The sequence below is a fragment of the Ranitomeya imitator genome, chromosome 2 (genome assembly GCF_032444005.1).
Source record: "Ranitomeya imitator isolate aRanImi1 chromosome 2, aRanImi1.pri, whole genome shotgun sequence".
NCBI classification, from domain to species: domain Eukaryota; kingdom Metazoa; phylum Chordata; class Amphibia; order Anura; family Dendrobatidae; genus Ranitomeya; species Ranitomeya imitator.
This window is the reverse complement of record NC_091283.1, coordinates 830,126,233-830,145,559: the sequence shown is the minus strand read 5'-3', so window position 1 is coordinate 830,145,559 and position 19,327 is coordinate 830,126,233. Positions and strand designations below refer to the sequence as shown.

Below are 19,327 nucleotides of genomic sequence, written 5' to 3'. Positions count from 1 at the left end.
GGGATCTAATGAAAGGTATGGATGGACGGGCGCTCATGACAAGTTGTGTTGTGTTCCTCTTCCACGAACTCGAAGACTAAAATAATAAAAATGTGAGAAGCGGAGGCAAAAAAAAAAAAAGAAGCAAAATGGTCAGCAGGCAAATCAAGTCCAACATGCAATTTATTAATACAAAGACAGACGGGGGGGCAGACGACAAAGGGAAAGAGCGAACAAAGCGGCCATGGTGGTGAAGAAGACATTGGCTCATTAGGCAAGAAGAAGCAGTTATTCCACAAGGATGGGACAGTCATAGAATTAGAGGGAACAACATAGGACCGAAGATTATAAGCTGTATATTGAGGATGTCAGAAGTTTCCCAAACCCTTTGAGGACCCATTTGCTTTGGACTACCCAATTTCGGATGTTGATCCTCAAGCAAAAACACCCGATTGTAAATGAACTTTCCAGCCTTCTAACACCAACTCAATTGCAAGGCGTTCCCCAACAATATACCAGGAGGGGTAAATACTCCCAAAGCGTTGACAGATGAGGCTAGGTGCACACTGAGGTTTTTTGTTGTTTTTTTTGAAATTTTGGAGCAAAAAGTCTCAATCCTCCTGAAAAAACTCAAAAACTTAGAAGTTCTGCTCAGATTCTGCAGCAAAAACTTAGCGAAAAGACTCGGTGTTTACATTCCCTGAGGGCAAGGTGCACTTTTTTGACCACTTTATCGAGGCTTTAGTCACCGAGCTTTTCTAGATGAAACCACTTCAGTATAACACCGGTGGTCTGTTCCTGAAACCGCTTCGCTGGTGGCTTTTTCGCAGGCATCATTTCTCTGCACTCTCCACTATATTGGTCATATCCACTAGGACGTTGCCCAAAAAAGAAACATGCTACTTAATTAAACAGTTTTAAAAGAAGTAATAAAAGACTGAGCATGAGCACGGCGATATCGTTTTTACATTATTTGCTGTGCATTATGTTCATTTTTGGGGGGCGTTTCGCCATGCTTTTTCAGGTGGATTGCAGGCGGAATCCACCTGAAAAATACGTTGTGTGCACATACAGGTCCTTCTCAAAAAATTAGCATATAGTGTTAAATTTCATTATTTACCATAATGTAATGATTACAATTAAACTTTCATATATTATAGATTCATTATCCACCAACTGAAATTTGTCAGGTCTTTTATTGTTTTAATACTGATGATTTTGGCATACAACTCCTGATAACCCAAAAAAGCTGTCTCAATAAATTAGCATATTTCACCCATCCAATCAAATAAAAGTGTTTTTTAATAACAAACAAAAAAACCATCAAATAATAATGTTCAGTTATGCACTCAATACTTGGTCGGGAATCCTTTGGCAGAAATGACTGCTTCAATGCGGCGTGGCATGGAGGCAATCAGCCTGTGACACTGCTGAGATGTTATGGAGGCCCAGGATGCTTCAATAGCGGCCTTAAGCTCAACCAGAGTGTTGGGTCTTGCGTCTCTCAACTTTCTCTTCACAATATCCCACAGATTCTCTATGGGGTTCAGGTCAGGAGAGTTGGCAGGCCAATTGAGCACAGTAATACCATGGTCAGTAAACCATTTACCAGTGGTTTTGGCACTGTGAGCAGGTGCCAGGTCGTGCTGAAAAAATGAAATCTTCATCACCATAAAACATTGACCCTGCCCTTGATGAAATACAGTGGACCAACACCAGCAGCTGACATGGCACCCCACACCATCACTGACTGTGGGTACTTGACACTGGACTTCAGGCATTTTGGCATTTCCTTCTCCCCAGTCTTCCTCCAGACTCTGGCACCTTGATTTCCGAATGACATGCAAAATTTGCTTTCATCAGAAAAAAGTACTTGGGACCACTTAGCACCAGTCCAGTGCTGCTTCTCTGTAGCCCAGGTCAGGCGCCTCTGCCGCTGTTTATGGTTCAAAAGTGGCTTTACCTGGGGAATGCGGCACCTGTAGCCCATTTCCTGCACACGCCTGTGCACGGTGGCTCTGGATGTTTCCACACCAGACTCAGTCCACTGCTTCCTCAGGTTCCCCAAGGTTTGGAATCGGTCCTTCTCCACAATCTTCCTCAGGGTCCGGTCTCCTCTTCTCGTTGTACAGCGTTTTCTGCCACATTGTTTCCTTCCAACAGACTTACCATTGAGGTGCCTTGATACAGCACTCTGGGAACAGCCTATTTGTTGAGAAATTTCTTTCTGGGTCTTACCCTCTTGCTTGAGGGTGTCAATGATGGCCTTCTTGACATCTGTCAGGTCGCTAGTCTTACCCATGATGGGGGTTTTGAGTAATGAACCCGGCAGGGAGTTTATAAAAGCCTCAGGTATCTTTTGCATGTGTTTAGAGTTAATTAGTTGATTCAGAAGATTAGGGTAATAGGTCGTTTAGAGAACCTTTTCTTGATATGCTAATTTATTGAGACAGGTTTTTTGGGTTATCAGGAGTTGTATGCCAAAATCATCAGTATTAAAACAATAAAAGACCTGACAAATTTCAGTTGGTGGATAATGAATCTATAATATATGAAAGTTTAATTGTAATCATTACATTATGGTAAATAATGAAATTTAACACTATATGCAAATTTTTTGAGAAGGACCTGTATTCTAAAAAGGAGCATAATGTTCCGTCTTATGTCACTTCTTTTAACCACTTCAGCATTTTCACCTTTAAAATTTCTGCAGTACTGACGGCATCCAAGGGATACTGTACGCATACATCTTTTAATTTTGTGCGCACAAAGTCTTTTTTGCAGAGTTATCAGAGCACAAACTCCAATGTTTTTGAAGAGGTTTGAGTTTGAGGCGGATTTTGAGAGTTTGTGCATCAAAAAGCGAAGACACCAAGTTTCCCCAGGTGAAGCTGCTTCAGGGGAACAGCATCTTTTACTCTATACTTTAAGGCTATGTGCACACGTTGCAGATTATTTGCAGTTTTTTAGCGTTTTTGCGCTATAAAACCGCAAATAATCTGCATACATTAAGCATCCTATCATTTTTAATGAAATCCGCAATTTCTGTGCATATGATGTGCGTTTTTCTGCATGAAAAACGCATTGCGGAAAAATAATGACCTGCTCATTATTTTTGCGTTTTTTTCGCGGTTTTCCCACTGTCTAATGCATTGGGAAGTGTCTGGGGAAAAACGCGCAAAAACCGTGTCAAAACCACGCAAAAAAAACGCATGCGGATTTCATGCGGAAATCTGGCAGAAATGTCCGGATTTCCACAGGAATTTTCTATGGCCTAAGGCTATGTGCACACGTCAGGATTTTATGCAGAAATTTTCTGAACAAAACCGGAGATTTTCTGCAGAAAATCTGCATGAGTTTTCCTCGCGTTTTACTTGCGGTTTTTGCGTGTTTTTTTGTGCGGATTTTTCGCGTTTTTTTTTCCGGAGCTTCCCAATGCATTAAATATCTGGAAATCCGTGAAAAATCTGCAAAATTAATGAACATGCTGCATTTTTTACTGCGATACGTTTTTTTCGTGAAATAAATGCAACATGTGCACAAAAACTGCGGATTGCATTCTATTAAATAGGATGCTTAATAGATGCGGTTTTATCGTGTTTTTATAGCAAAAAAAAAAGTGAAAAATCCGGAACGTGTGCACACAGCCTAAGTATAGAGTCGGCAGCTGAAAAATGAGAATGTCACTTGTTTAATTTCAGAACCCTGAAGTGAATACAAGAAGTGACATTAGGCTGAACATGTGCAGTTGTATTGCTTTGACATTGCCATGCTCCATGATCATTTTATGGCGCTTTTTAGCGGAATTTGGCAGAAAAAGATGCCAGTGATTGGACAGTGCCTACTTTGGAGGTTTCCATTAGGTACCCAAGCAAAGAAGTGACACGCACTTTTATTTTTCTAAAAAAAAAAAAAATAAAATCCAAAAAAAATCCGCGTACAATGAGCAAAATATATTTCCATAGAAATTCATTGGAAAAGATTTCTACGAATTTTGGAAGCCGTTTTAGAGGAGGGTTTTGAAAAGGATCTAAAAAAAAAAAAACTTTAAAAAACTCCCAGTGCTCATCTCCACATTCTTATCTCGTCCATTTGTGCCATATCCACAGTAGAATAGAAGATCTCACTGCTTGTTCCGCAATATTTGGAAACAGAGCTGCGCATGTACGACCATGACGGGTGCCTGGCCTTCAGAAAGTTACGGGTCACAGTGATGGTCTCCGTATATGTCATGCATTCAATTCCGATCATGAGGAGATGTGATAAATCGGGAGTCGCCATCATGGAGCACTCCACTCCCAGCGCGCTGTCAAGAAATGCTGGGAATTGTGGTTTCCAAGAGCTGGAGTGCCGTAGCTTGAATGTAAATGACCGCACCACCACTTTAACCCTGACATATGATGATGTTTTATGGGAATAGATTTTATTTTGTCTTTTGGATTCAGGTCACTGACCTACGGATAAGTGAGGGTCTCGTGTGTCGCAGCTGAGGGAAAGCAGACAGCTGATTATTAAGTCTAGGAAGGGGCCAATATCTGTGGCCTTTCCTAAACTATTAATATCAGCCCCGAGCTGTCTGCTTAGCCTTTGCTGGTTATTTAAAAATAGGAGAGACCACACGTTATTTTTTTTGTTTGTTTTGGGGTCCCCCTTTATAATAACCAGTAAATGCTACGCAGACAGCTGCGAGCTGTTATTAAAAGACTGGTAAGGTGCATAGATATTGTCCCCTTCCCAAAATAATAACACAAGCCCCCAGCTTTCCCTCAGCTGGTTATTAAAAATAAGAAGAAACCAACACCCTTTTTTAAATTATTTATTTACTAGGTTAAATAGGGCTAAACACCCTTTAGTGCCGCTCGAAAGGGTGCTAGTTTATTATATGTAGGGGGGGGGGGAGGGCTTGTGACATTAAATACCTACAGGACAGCTATCCTATTTATTCTATCTATGCTTAGATTGATTTATTAGTTTGTAAACGAGCTATAAAATCCATAGAGAATTACAGTATGCAAAAGATGATGTTAAAGACGCATTAGACGAGGGGCCAAACTAAGATTGTCACTATCCCTTTAATAGGCTGGCGAAAGCCTAATCTGAGCCCAAGTCCCCGTACAACATAGGTAACGGCCCAAGCAACTATCCTCCATTAGTAATATGAGCGTCTTCTTACATGGCAAACGGGTTTTTGGTCTCCCTTAGTGTCAAGGGTTCAGATATGGGGTATAAGGGCTGAGCAAGAAAGTCCATCTCCTCTTTCCAGGGGGGGGGGGGAAGGGGGCGCTTTTAGTAGAACCCACATTTTAACCCTCGTGGCCCCTGACTGCAGCTATATTCCATTTTTGAGGGAGTCATTGCGCCCTAATGATCCCCCTATACTTCCGTATTCATAAAGTGTAAGCTCTTAGGGGCCGCATCTGATCCTCGGCAGCTCCATTTCCTGTTATTTATTATATATTGCATTCTCACTTATTTATTGCTTTTCTCCCTAATGACTTTCTGATCTGAGCTCGCGCCGATACATCCAAGTGTCTTATGTTCTTTGTGCCTGTAGCAATATATAACTAGTTATGGCCGCTGTGAATTTTATTGTTACTTTCAATAGCAAAACGCTTTTATTTTTAGACATATTTGTGATAAATATTCCCAAACACAATGAGCTCATCCACAATGTAGCATCTGGTGATAAACTGCGATCAGACGGATAAATTCTCAGCTTTTCATATTTGCTAAGGGTCAGCATCTTAGAAATGTGCACAGCAAGGAAATCGTCTGAAGCTCTGTACAGGCATTATAACGGCATCTTTACATTGGCACCTATGTACGGAAGGATCTATCACCAGCACAACAGTGACACTATTCTAAAATTAGGGGGAAACGCCTGTCAGATGTGAAAATTATTTATTGTACATAGGAGCGGTATTATACCAGTTATATTCTTGTACATAGGAGCAGTATTATAGTAGATATATTCTTGTACATAGGGGCAGTATTATAGTAGTTATATTCTTGTATATAGGAGCAGTATTATAGTAGTTATATTCTTGTACATAGGGGCAGTATTATAGTAGTTATATTCTTGTACATAGGGGGCAGTATTATAGTAGTTATATTCCTGTACATAGGAGCAGTATTATAGTAGTTATATTCCTGTACATAGGAGCAGTATTATAGTAGTTATATTCTTGTACATAGGGGGCAGTATTATAGTAGTTATATTCCTGTACATAGGAGCAGTATTATAGTAGTTATATTCCTGTACATAGGAGCAGTATTATAGCAGTTATATTCTTGTACATAGGGGGCAGTATTATAGTAGTTATATTCTTGTACATAGGAGCAGTATTATAGTAGTTATATTCCTGTACATAGGGGGCAGTATTATAGTAGTTATATTCTTATACATAGGAGCAGTATTATAGTAATTATATTCTTGTACATAGGGGCAGTATTATAGTAATTATATTCTTGTACATAGGGGCAGTATTATAGTTGTTATATTCTTGTACATAGTGGCAGTATTATAGTAGTTATATTCTTGTACATAGGAGCAGTATTATAGTAGTTACATTCTTGTACATAGGAGCAGTATTATAGTAGTTATATTCTTGTACATAGGGGCAGTATTATAGTAGTTATATTCTTGTACATAGGAGCAGTGTTATAGTAGTTATATTCTTGTATATAGGAGCAGTATTATAGTAGTTATATTCCTGTACATAGGGACAGTATTATAGTAGTTATATTCTTGTACATAGGGGCAGTATTATAGTAATTATATTCTTGTACATAGGGGCAGTATTATAGTAATTATATTCTTGTACATAGGGGCAGTATTATAGTTGTTATATTCTTGTACATAGGGGCAGTATTATAGTAGTTATATTCTTGTACATAGGAGCAGTATTATAGTAGTTATATTCTTGTACATAGGGGCAGTATTATAGTAGTTATATTCTTGTACATAGGAGCAGTGTTATAGTAGTTATATTCTTGTATATAGGAGCAGTATTATAGTAGTTATATTCTTGTACATAGGGACAGTATTATAGTAGTTATATTCTTGTACATAGGGGCAGTATTATAGTAATTATATTCTTGTACATAGGGGCAGTATTATAGTAATTATATTCTTGTACATAGGGGCAGTATTATAGTAATTATATTCTTGTACATAGGGGCAGTATTATAGTAATTATATTCTTGTACATAGGAGCAGTATTATAGTTGTTATATTCTTGTACATAGTGGCAGTATTATAGTAGTTAAATTCCTGTACATAGTGGCAGTATTATAGTAGTTAAATTCCTGTACATAGTGGCAGTATTATAGTAGTTAAATTCCTGTACATTAGAGTAATGTTAGATCAGTTATATGATTGCTCATTTATGGCATCATTATTGTAGTTATAATTTGGTGTATATAGTGGACAGTGTTATAGTATGGTAGTGTTTATTCTCCTGTCCTCGGGCAGCGTTGCTATAATTGTATGAAATTGATTTTTGTCAATTGTCAAAACATTCACATACTCAATTTAATAAAGTCAGTGATAATTCTTCCTCACTGAGTTTTGCACTACAACTATTGTGAAACAACAACTCCCAGCATGTGAAGACAGTAAGTGTGTCCATCCTAAGTGGCTGCTGGGCATGTTGGTATTTGTAGTTTCACAAAAATGGTTTGTTCACATGCTGCGTTTTTGTCACTTTTTTTTTGCACTTTACATTAACAGCAAAGTGACAGATTTCTGAAATCTCCCGCACACGCTGCTTATTGTTCTCTTGCAGATTTGCACAACGCATTTTTTTTTTTTAAAGCCTCACGTCAATTCTTTCAGCATTTTTGCAGCATTTTCACCCATTCATATGAATGAGAAAAAAAATGCAAACAAAAAACTTACATATTTTACGCTGCATTTTTCCTGTTAACACTCGGGATGTTTGTGTAGAAACATTTTCTGCAAACACTCAGTGTGCGCATACCCTTAGATTGTGGAGTCCATTGTTTCTATACGCATTTCTGCAGACTACCACTAGGGGGAGCAAATTGAATATGGAATATATGACAAGGGTGGTCCCAATATTAGGGCTAGAAGTGGAGTGGACGACTTAAAGACAACTATTGCTGGAGACTAGATAGGCAGGAATCCATGGTCAGTAGAACACAGGAGAATATCTACAGAAATTCCTGTCTTCTTAGTGTCTTTTACCTTGAATGTTCCTATATCTCTCAGGGGCCAGACCCCAAAAAATCTTCTGTGTCATATGTTCATAATCTAAAAGTCTTTGCTGAAAACCCACTTATCACATTAGCCTTCTTCAATTTTAAAATATTTTCCAGGACTTATGTTATCCATAGGATAGATCATCAATATGAGATCCAGTGGCTCCATTGCCTTTTTTTTTTTTTAACGGTTGTGCACCACATTCCCTTTAAGTATCTGAGTGCTGGGAGTTGGACCTATCCTAAATGATCACATAATCCACTTAGAACGGAAAGTCCATTGCTAGAGACCATTATTGTTTAATCTAAAAACAACCAAAAATTTGTACTGATCATTTTTTAAATAAATATTTATAGCAGTTGAAGCTTTGTTACCCTGATACAGAGCTCCAAATCCCCTGCATAGAGTTAGATGATAACATTTTGTTTGCACACAGCTACCACTAGAGGGAGCTTGTGAGCTTGCTTGCATACAACGTAGCCATTGAACTCAATAGTAACGCAGTATGCACTTAGCTCCCTCTAGTGGTGGTTGCAGGCAGCCAGAAAAATGTTCTATGTCAATGTAGGGAAATTGGGAGTTCTGAATCAAGAATAGGGAGCCTATCATAAGGACATATGAAATAGGTATTGATTCAACAGTAAATTACACTTAAGAATTATTTTTTTTATTTTTTTTTTTTTTAGGGGGGAGGGCTGTTTTAATAGTCCTCTTAAAATATTGTGTTTCCTTCATTCTAAAATTTAAAATTCTAACTTTATAGCACTTGAAAAAGGTGATGAAAAATGACAGGAAAATAATAGCACAGAATCGGCAGGACACAAATATGCGGAAAGACACAAAGTAGGAATCAGAGGACGATACGCACAGAGGAGAGAACGTGACATCGGAACAGACATGGAGCACGGATTAATAAATTGCATGTTGTCTTCTATTACACAGCTCTTTCCATATTGATACATAGAGAACACACATTATCATGCAACGTCAACAATGGAAACAGGTCAGCAGCACAGAATACACAGGTGAGAGGTCACATTTGCTGTCCGGGCTTTTTCCAATAAAATTATGGTACATTTTGCTTTATAGAAATGTAATTGAATTTTTTAATTACATGTTAGAATTAGATGAGCTGAAAAAAAAAAATCTCTTAAGTTCACAGCAAAATAGATAATGATCCTTGATCATCTTTTACATTGTGTCCTAATAGGAGTTGGAATCTGCCAAACTGTTACTTTAATTAAAAGGGTTAGACAGGGAGGAACCCCTAGATATATATGATAACGTTGTAGGGCGGCATAGCCATGACCCAGACGGAAACATGGTGCATTTATTTTCACCCAAAATGCAGAAAGCAATAAATAAACGGATAAACAACAGACTTGCCCGGCTAGGCGCTTACTAATACACCATACCTCTGACTCGCGCTACCAGGGATGTCCAGGTCACGGCTGTCCAGCAACTCAGCGTTTAGCATATTTAACCACTGTGCATATCCGTCTCAGAAATCCACCCCATCAGTCCGGAGGCTGTGTCCCTGTCTGTAATGAGGCGACCTCTCTCAGCTGGGCTGGTTAAGCTCCCAGTGCTACTTGTACTGAAGAGGGAGTGGGAGTGATGAGTCCCACCACTAAATCCTCCTCATCACTCCTCAAAAAAAAAATCGGCCCGGAACCCATTGGTTATGGAAAACCCTTCTAAGCGAGAACCCACCAGTGATCTGTGTGTCCGGGATGCTGTTGTCTCCACTAGCGCTCATGCATAAGCACAGCTCCATTTTTGGAATGATTTACCCTCCTACAGATCACAAAAACTCATGTGCTTGCCTCCCTACCTATGGCTTGAGTAAGCTGCCATCTCTAATACCTTGAATGCTTTGCCCCCTCTCTCCTTTCTCTGCTGTTACCTCTATAGAGAATATAGGGGGAATGCAGAGAGGGAGAGATGTCAGAGCGCTGACTGATTTGTAGGATGTAGGACTATAGCATACAAGAAAATACACAAAATACAGCATCTGAAGTGTAGCAATGTCCGGTTTTGATATAAATTATGTCAATATTCACTGGGGTTTTTTTTTGTAATATCTAATCAGTGGCAGAAATCCCCAAAGCAAAGCACTAACTGTTTGTTTTCCCCTCCACCTTTACCACGAACCTTATCAAAAATCTCACCCCCTACAGTTCAGCTCTTCGGGGGAGGGACTTCCTGCACAGACGCTTGATACAGAATGAAGTACTGCAAGACATTGATCGCCTGGGAAACTACAACTCTCAGCATGCTCTGACAAGTTCTCCTAGATTAATATAGTTATTTGCAGTAATGTTATTACATCAGAATAGAAGATAGGCGCTAGAGATTAAACCCAAAGTATTGGCTCTGCAGGAGAATAAAAGCAATTGTTCTCTGTTATCAGCACCTCTGGAGACACAAACACACCTAAAAGGTCCTACTATAATTTACCAAAACAAGTAATGTAAATTAGAACTTAACTGTTATAATATATGAATCTGTAATTCTATGCTAAAAGCGACAGTCAGTTCTTCTGACAACCTCAGCTCTGCTACATCTGACATCCTAGGTTACACTACGTCTATATTGTGCAGTGAAATGATTACGGGTAACGTCCCGTAGGGAAGACTGCAGTTTTACAAAATCTCATCCTCACACTGCGGAGAAAATCTGCAGCGTATAGTGACCTGCCGAGCAGAATTTCAATGAGCGGTAAATCAATCTCTTCTACCGTTTGTATAGAATGGTTCATTGCCCTGTGCAAACTGAACACGTGCTGCCGAGAACATGTGCTGCCAAGAGTGTTCTGTGCGCACGGATAGCGCGATTATTCCAATCTAAACGGGCTATTAAGTGACCACCAACTACAACTGCTGTCGCCAATACAGCCGTGCCCGGAGGGTGAGGGGCCGGCCGCCACCAGCAAATACTTCAGCTAGATTTGTGCTCAGACCTTTCAGGTCGTTGTGCAGCAGAACACGCTGCTGGACAATCGGCAAGTAGCTGATGCTGGTGTGCACGTAACTGGGGGCGCAAGGCAGTGACATTACGCGCTCCCGCCACTTGCATGCTGAAGTCAGAGGATGCTGCCCGGTGAAGGAGCGAATGGGAAAATTAGAGGGTACATGGTGGACATACTACTACATGGTTGACTATTGGGAGTGCATTATACTGTATGGAGGACTGTGGGCTGTGCACAAATACTGTATGGAGGACTATGGGGGTGCATTATACTGTATGGAGGACTGTGGGCTGTGCACAAATACTGTATGGAGGACTATGGGAGTGCTTTATACTGTATGGAGGACTATGGGCTGTGCACAAATACTGTATGGAGGACTATGGGGGTGCATTATACTGTATGGAGGACTATGGGGTGCATTATACTGTATGGAGGACTGTGGGGTGCATTATATCGTATGAAGTACTATGGGCTGTGCATTATACTGTATGGAGGACTGTGGGGAGTGCATCATATCATATGAAGGACTATGGGGAGTGCATTATACTGTATGGAGGACTGTGGGGTGCATTATACTGTATGGAGGACTGTGGGCTGTGCACAAATACTGTATGGAGGACTATGGGGTGCATTATATCATATGAAGTACTATGGGCTGTACATTATGCTGTATGGAGGACTATGGGGTGCATTATATCATATGAAGGACTATGGGCTGTGCATTATACTGTATGGAGGACTATGGGCTGTGCACAAATAGTGTATGGAGGACTATGGGGTGCATTATATCATATGAAGTACTATGGGCTGTGCATTATGCTGTATGGAGGACTATGGGGTGCATTATATCATATGAAGGACTATGGGCTGTGCATTATACTGTATGGAGGACTATGGGCTGTGCACAAATACTGTATGGAGGACTATGGGGTGCATTATATCATATGAAGTACTATGGGCTGTGCATTATACTGTATGGAGGACTATGGGGAGTGCATTATATCATATGAAGGACTATGTGGAGTGCATTATACTGTATGGAGGACTATGGGCTGTGCATTATATCATATGAAGTACTATGGGGAGTGCATTATACTGTATGGAGGACTATGGGGAGTGCATTATAATGTATGGAGGACTATGGTGAAGCATTATATTGTGTGTGGAGGACTATGGGCTGTGTATTATACTAATACAGAGGTGCATTATACTATATGGAAGACTATCGGCTTTGCATTATAATATATGGAGGATACAGGCTGTGTATTATACTAATATGGAGACCTATGGGGGGTTCAGTATATATAGAGGTGCATTATACTATATAGAGGAATATGGGAGTGCATTATGGAGGACTATGGAACGGTACATTTTATTATATGGAGGACTGTGATGCATTATACTATATGGAGGGCTATGAGTTGTGCATTATATATGGAGGACTATGGGGTGCATTATATAGAGGACTATGGGGTGCTTTATACTATATGGAGGACTATGGGGGTGCACTATACTGTATGAGGGACTATGGGGGTGCATTATACTAATTGGAGTATTATGAGGAGTGCATTATACTGTATGGAGGACTATGGGGGGTGCATTATACTGTATGAAGGACTATAGGGTGCATTATGTTATAGGGAGGACTATGGGCTGTGCATTATATTTCTTTTATAGAGCCCCATGACTTATATGTGCGCCCCTGGTTAATATACCATTTTTTTTTGGGGGGGGGGTTTACATTAAAGAACAACGTCAGAACAGGGGATATATATATACCAGGATGGAGCCAGGATGAGGGACATATATACATATAATTCAGGGTGGACTCAGGCCCAATCTTGCACCGGGGCCCATCAGGCTCTAGTTACGCCACTGGTATCTGGCCACCTTAAAAAAACAGTGAAGATTTGATCTACATTATGGGGTCATTGCAGGTGACAGCCTGAGCTCTGCTGCATTTTACACCTTCAGCTCTGCAGCTTACAAGCCTCACATCTAAATTTCACATCCTCAGCTCTGCGAGATTTAACAACCCCTTTTTTTTTTACTTGACACCATTCTGCTCTGTCTGACACCCTCTGTCACTACTATCGCTCCCCTTTATATCTGAAACTCCAGCTCATCGGTACATGATAACCGCAGCTCTGCTACATCTGACAACCTCACAGTCTTAGGAGGACATATCTGACAACCTCAGCTCTGCTACATCCGACTACCTTACTGCTTCTAGATCTGACAACCGCAGTTCATCCTCCGCATATGATAACCTAAACTTACCTACTTCTGACAACCTCACCTTTGCTCTGACAGTGTTAGGAGGACAATATCTGACAACCTCAGCTCTGCTACATCCGACTTCCTTACTGCTTCTGACAACCCCATCCACATACGATAACCTGAGCTTAACTACTTCTGACAACCTCACCTTTGCTCTGACAACCTCAGCTTTCCTTCCTCTGTTACATCTGACATCCTACATTTAACCCCTTCACGACATGCGCCGTACTAGTACGGCGCATGCCGTGTCTCCCCCTTTGATGTGGGCTCCGCGCTGAGCCCACATCAGTCGCGACATGTCAGCTGTTTTGTACAGCTGACATGTGCGCGCAATAGCGACGGGTGAAATCGCGATTCACCCGCCGCTATTAACCTGTTAAATGCTGCTATCAAACGTTGACAGCGGCATTTAACTACCGCTTCCGGCCGCGCGGCCGGAAATGAGCGCATCACCGCCCCCGTCACATGATCTTGGGTCGGCGATGTGTCAGGACAGTAACCATAGAGGTCTTTGAGACCTCTATGGTTACTGATGCAGGCCTGCTGTGAGCGCCCCCCTGTGGTCAGCGCTCATAGCACACCTGCATTTCAGCTACATAGCAGCGATCTGATGATCGCTGCTATGTAGCTGAGCCGATCCGAGTGGTGCCAGCGTCTAGTCTCCCATGGAGGCTATTGAAGCATGGCACAAGTTTAAAAAAAAATGTTTTTAAAAATATGAAAAAAATTAAAAAAAATATAAACGTTTAAATCACCCCCCTTTCGCCCCATCCTAAATAAAACAATTAAAAAAAAAAAACCTACACGTATTTGGTATCGCCGCATTCAGAATCGCCCGATCTATCAATCAAAAAAAGCATTAACCTGATCGCTAGAGAGAAAAAAAATTCAAAACGCCAGAATTATGTTTTTTTTGGTCGCCGTGACATCGCATTAAAATGCAATAACGGACGATCAAAAGAACGTATCTGCACAAATGTGGCATCATTAAAAACGTCAGCTCGGCACGCAAAATATAAGCCCTCACCCGACCCCAGATCACGAAAAATGGAGACGCTACGGGTATCGGAAAATGGCGCTTTGTTTTTTTTAACAAAGTTTTGAAATTTTTTTCACCACTTAGATAAAAAAGAACCTAGACATGTTTGGTGTCTATGAACTCGTAATGACCTGGAGAATCATAATATCAGGTCGGTATTAGCATTTAGTGAAGCTACAAAAAAAATCCAAACAAAAAACAAGTGTGGGATTGCACTTTTTTTTACAATTTCACCACACTTGGAATTTTTTCCCGTTTTCTAGTACAAGACATGGTAAAACCAACGGTGTCGTTCAAAAGTACAACTCGTCCCGCAAAAAATAAGCCCTCACATGGCCATATTGACGGAAAAATAAAAAAAAAAGTTATGGCTCTGGGAAGGAAGGGGGGGGGGGGGCGAAAAACGAAAACGCAAAAATGAAAAAGGGCCGCAACAGGAAGGGGTTAATATTTATAACAACTTCAGATCAAAGCCATCTGACAACCCTAGCTTTGTTGCATCTGACAACTCCAGCTCTGCTACATCTGTGCAGTGTCGGTAGTAAGTGGTTATTTCTGAGCTGATGATATAAGAATTGATCAGAGACGGTAAACTTACTCTTCTTCCTCCTGAATGTTATGGGAATCAGCACTTTCACTGACTTCAGCATGCAGCCGGCCGTCTGAGGGATGAACGCCATTCCGGAGGAGCGATTCTGGGGATTTCAGCGGACTGTGTGTTGGGATTTATGCAGACGGATCTGTCCTACAGCAGCAGCGAATCCTGCAGTCAAGTCACAGACGGCTCCGGCGCTCGCTGCGGCAGGGACGGTGGAGGTAATGGACGCTGGTTTGTTTTTTTTTTAATCACTGCAGATGTTGTAGACGCAGAGACCTTCATTGTAAATCAGGGGGTCGACCACAAAGGCTCTCACCGGCATCACCGTGACACAACGGGGGGGCAGTCGTTAATATTCTCCTAAATCCAGACCTTCAGACTAAATTCACACTAGGCGGCTTTTTTATGCAAATTTTCAGCTGCGTTTTACAGTACCAGCAAAGTCTATGAGATTTCAGAACACAGTTTTTTTTTTGTTATCAGGATTTTGTGCTTTGCATGGTTTTTTTTTTTTGCACAAAGGAGAATGTCGCTTCTTCCAGCGTTTTTACAGCTTTTTTCACCCATTGACTTAAATGGGAGGTGAAAAAAAAAAAGCTGAATACACACAAAGGTTACCAAAAATAGGGCAGCACACATGATAGGGTCTGCAAAAAAAAAAAAAAAAGTTCTGCTTACCTGACCGCGCTCCTGCTCTCTCCACGCAGCTGAAGCGTGCACTCGCCGGCGACTGACAATGAGGTCAGAAGCCGTCGACGTGTGCGCTGCGGCCGACTTCAGCTGCCAGCCTCCAAATGGCTGGTGGCTGTTGTTAACTATTGACGTACGGGCGCGGGCCCGCACGTCAATAGCGTTAAACAGCTGCAGCGCCGGCCGCGGTTTTAGAGGGCCCCGGGCGAAAGAGTCTCAGTGGGCCCCCCCTTTAACACATAGCATGATTCATGATGCAGATACAGCAGAGAAATATAGCATAGCCACATAGCATATAACACAGCCCACGTAGCATATAGCACAGCCACGTAGTGTATAACACAGCCCACGCAGTATATAGCACAGCCCACATAGCGTATAGCACAGCCACGTAGTATATAACACAGCCACGTAGTATATAACACAGCCATGTAGTATATTGCACAGCCCACGTAGCATATTGCCCAGCCACGTAGTATATAACACAGCCATGTAGTATATTGCACAGCCCACGTAGCATATTGCCCAGCCACGTAGTATATTGCCCAGTGATGGAGTATACAGCACAGAGCCACGTAGTATACAGACTTAAAATAAAAAATAAACATATACTCACCCTCCGATGAATTCTGGCCCTGTATCGCATGAGGCAGCTTCCAGTCCCAGGGTTGGTATGAGCGCAGGACCTGTGATGACGTTGCGGTCACATGACCGTGACGTCATGTCAGGTCCTTCTCACATACCATTCTTGGCACCGGAAGCTGCCGCTTGCATGGAGCGGGCACTGGAGCGTTGCGAGGAGCGGGAAAGGCGATGGAGGGTGAGTATAGCAGGTTTTTTCATTTTTTTATTGTTTTTAACATGACATATTTTTACTATTGATGCTGCATAGGCAGCATCAATAGTAAATAGTTGGGGACACACAGGGTTAATAGCAGCGGTAACGGAGTGCGTTACACCGCGGCCCGTTACCGCTGCTATTAACCCTGTGTGAGTGGTGACTGGAGGGGATTATGGAGCGGGCGCTGATTGTGGGGAGTATAGAGCAGGCGCTGGGCACTGACTGCAGCGGAGGGACTAATCGGACTGTGCCAGTCGCTGATTGGTCACAGCAGCCATGACAGGCAGCTGCCGAGACCAATCAGCGACGACAGACAGAGGCCGCGACCAATGAATATCCGTGAAAGAAAGAAAGACAGAAGGACAGACAGAAAGACGGAAGTGTGACCCTTAGACAATGATGTAATATATATATATATATATATATATATATATATATACATATATACTTCTCACCTGTGTCTTGCCTCTCTGTTGTTTTCTGTCTCTGTTCTCACATCTTTTCTGTCTCCCGCTCTGATTTTCATATTTCCTAATTCCTTCTGCCTCTTCTTCCTGCTTGTCCGTGGCTCCGCCCCCGACATTTAGCCCCGCCCCTCCATGGCTCTTCACATTGTGAGAGCTGTGACGCTGCTGGAGGGGCGGGATCGGAGCTTCTGCTGCTGACTGCAGGCAGTGTGTGTGACTGTGTGCCCCTGCTACACTGCAGCCAGCGCTCTGCTCCAGTCCTCATAATGCTGGGAGGAAGGAGCAGAGAATGAGTGCGCGCAGCCGTGCTGATAGCCGCCCCCACATTGTGCCGCCCGGGGCGGCCCGCCCCCCCCCCCCCCGCACTCCCCTTCCTACGCCACTGTGTCAACGCTAAACTTTATCAGTATGCACAAGAGAAACATCTAGCATGCCAAAACTATAGCAAAAAACGCATAAAAAAACGCAAGAAAAACCAAGGAAAACTTGCTTTTTTTCTGCAGCTTCTTTCCTGCCAAGAGATCAGGTTTTGCTGCAGAAAAAAAAAAAACGCTGCAAAAACTCCCAGTGTGAACTTACCCTAAAGTCGATGAGACGGTGGGATCTGCAATAAGTATATAACAGGGGCGCACGCTGTAGATCTGACGGATCTTGTCACTTCTATTTGCTGGATGACTTTGCACCGATATTTTGTCCAGCACATGCACTAAATAAATCTGCCACATTTTATAATGCCTCTTTTTTTTTCTTGGTGCAATTCGATCCAGAATTTTGCCGTATTTTTTGCTTTGTAAATCTCTCTGAACAGTTTCCCATTAAACTTTTACTTTGATACAAGGGAAGAGATTCATAACAGGAGGGATTTTTGGGGTCGGTTTTGCTCGTGGCTGCACAGCTGCAGTTTTGCGCCAAAGCACCGCACAATTACACCTTTATTTGAAATTTGAAACTTTTTGACGTTACGAAACAGGTGTTGATGAACTGGTGGTGCAACTGCACAGGGGCCCAGAAGGGAATAAGGGGGCCCACATCTATATTAGGGCCCTGACCTGTGTCCCACATGTATTTGTCCCAGGAAAGGAAACACAATCTTGCAGTGTGGGTTGAACGCGGACAGAGCTTAGTGTTGCTCGTGGGCAGAGTATAACTGATGGTCCGAGCATGGGAACTTCTAAATTGCGCTCATTGGAGATGAGCCCGGGAGGGTGCAAGTATTCCTAGTAGTGGGACTGACTTGTTCATGATGTGGTTGTACAGGGATAATTGTGCACATGATGTTTGTGCTTGTCTGATTTAGGCCGGCCTCACACTAGCGAGTTTTACGGACGTATGACAGGTGCTGAAAATACGGATTGCATACGGTACAATGATTCTCTATGGCCCAGCTCCTATCAGCTGTATTTTACTGATCCGTATTATACGGTCTTCTACGGCCGTAGAAAATCGCAGCATGCTGCATTTGTCACCGTATTTCCCAATATTTTCCCAGGCTCGAGTTCATATGAGGACATCCAGCAGAGGGCGCATCACCACAACTCGAGGTAACTGCAGGTCATTCACCTACATTCCATGCATTCGCCGGGTTTTTACAGGCAGGGGCGCCTGCATTAGCAGGCTTCTGCTTGTAAAATTAGTTAACCCTTTCAGATGGATTTACAGCGTGGGACGTGACTGATCGTCGGAAGGTATGGAATATTGTTGTTTGCTTTTTTTACATTTGTTCCAGGTGACAAGGGTCTTCAGGTGGATTACCATTATAATAAAATATTACAACAACCTGTGTATTTATTTCATTAAAATGCTTTGTAATAATGTGTGTGTGTTTTTTTTAACCATTTCAGACTATTGGATTAATAATGGATAGGTGTCACAATTGACGCCTCTCCATTATTAATCTGGCTTAATGTCACCTTACAATAGCAAGGTGGCATTAACCCTTCATTACCCCATATCCCACCTCTACACGGGAATAGGAAGAGAGTGGCCAAGTGCCAGAATAGGCGCATCTTCCAGATGTGCCTTTTCTGGGGTGGCTGGGGGCAGGTGTTTTTAGCCAGGGGGGGGGGCAATAACCGTGGACCCTCTCCAGGCTGTTATTATCTGCCCTCAGTCACTGGCTTTACTGCTCTGGCGGAGAAAATTGCACGGGAGCCAACGCCAATTTTTTTCGCGATTTAACCCTTTAATTCAATAGCTACAGAGCCCAAATTTTTCATATACACACTACTAACATTAGTA

The 19,327-nt window shown here is 42.1% G+C and overlaps 1 protein-coding gene across 4 annotated transcripts in view; it reads right to left on the bottom strand.

Annotated features, from left to right (window-relative positions):
* Positions 1-19,327, bottom strand: part of KCNIP2 (potassium voltage-gated channel interacting protein 2) — a 494,922-nt gene that overhangs the window by 54,262 nt on the left and 421,333 nt on the right. Inside the window, exon 1 of one of the 4 annotated variants that reach the window (XM_069754063.1) lies at positions 17,078-17,288. The exons of 2 other annotated variants lie outside the window; for them this stretch is intronic. In XM_069754063.1, coding sequence (XP_069610164.1) covers positions 17,078-17,205 — 128 coding nt within the window. In that variant the 5' untranslated portion in view covers positions 17,206-17,288. Of the gene's footprint in view, positions 1-17,077; positions 17,289-19,327 lie in introns of those variants that run through there. One more of the 4 variants, XM_069754065.1, reaches the window with a different exon arrangement.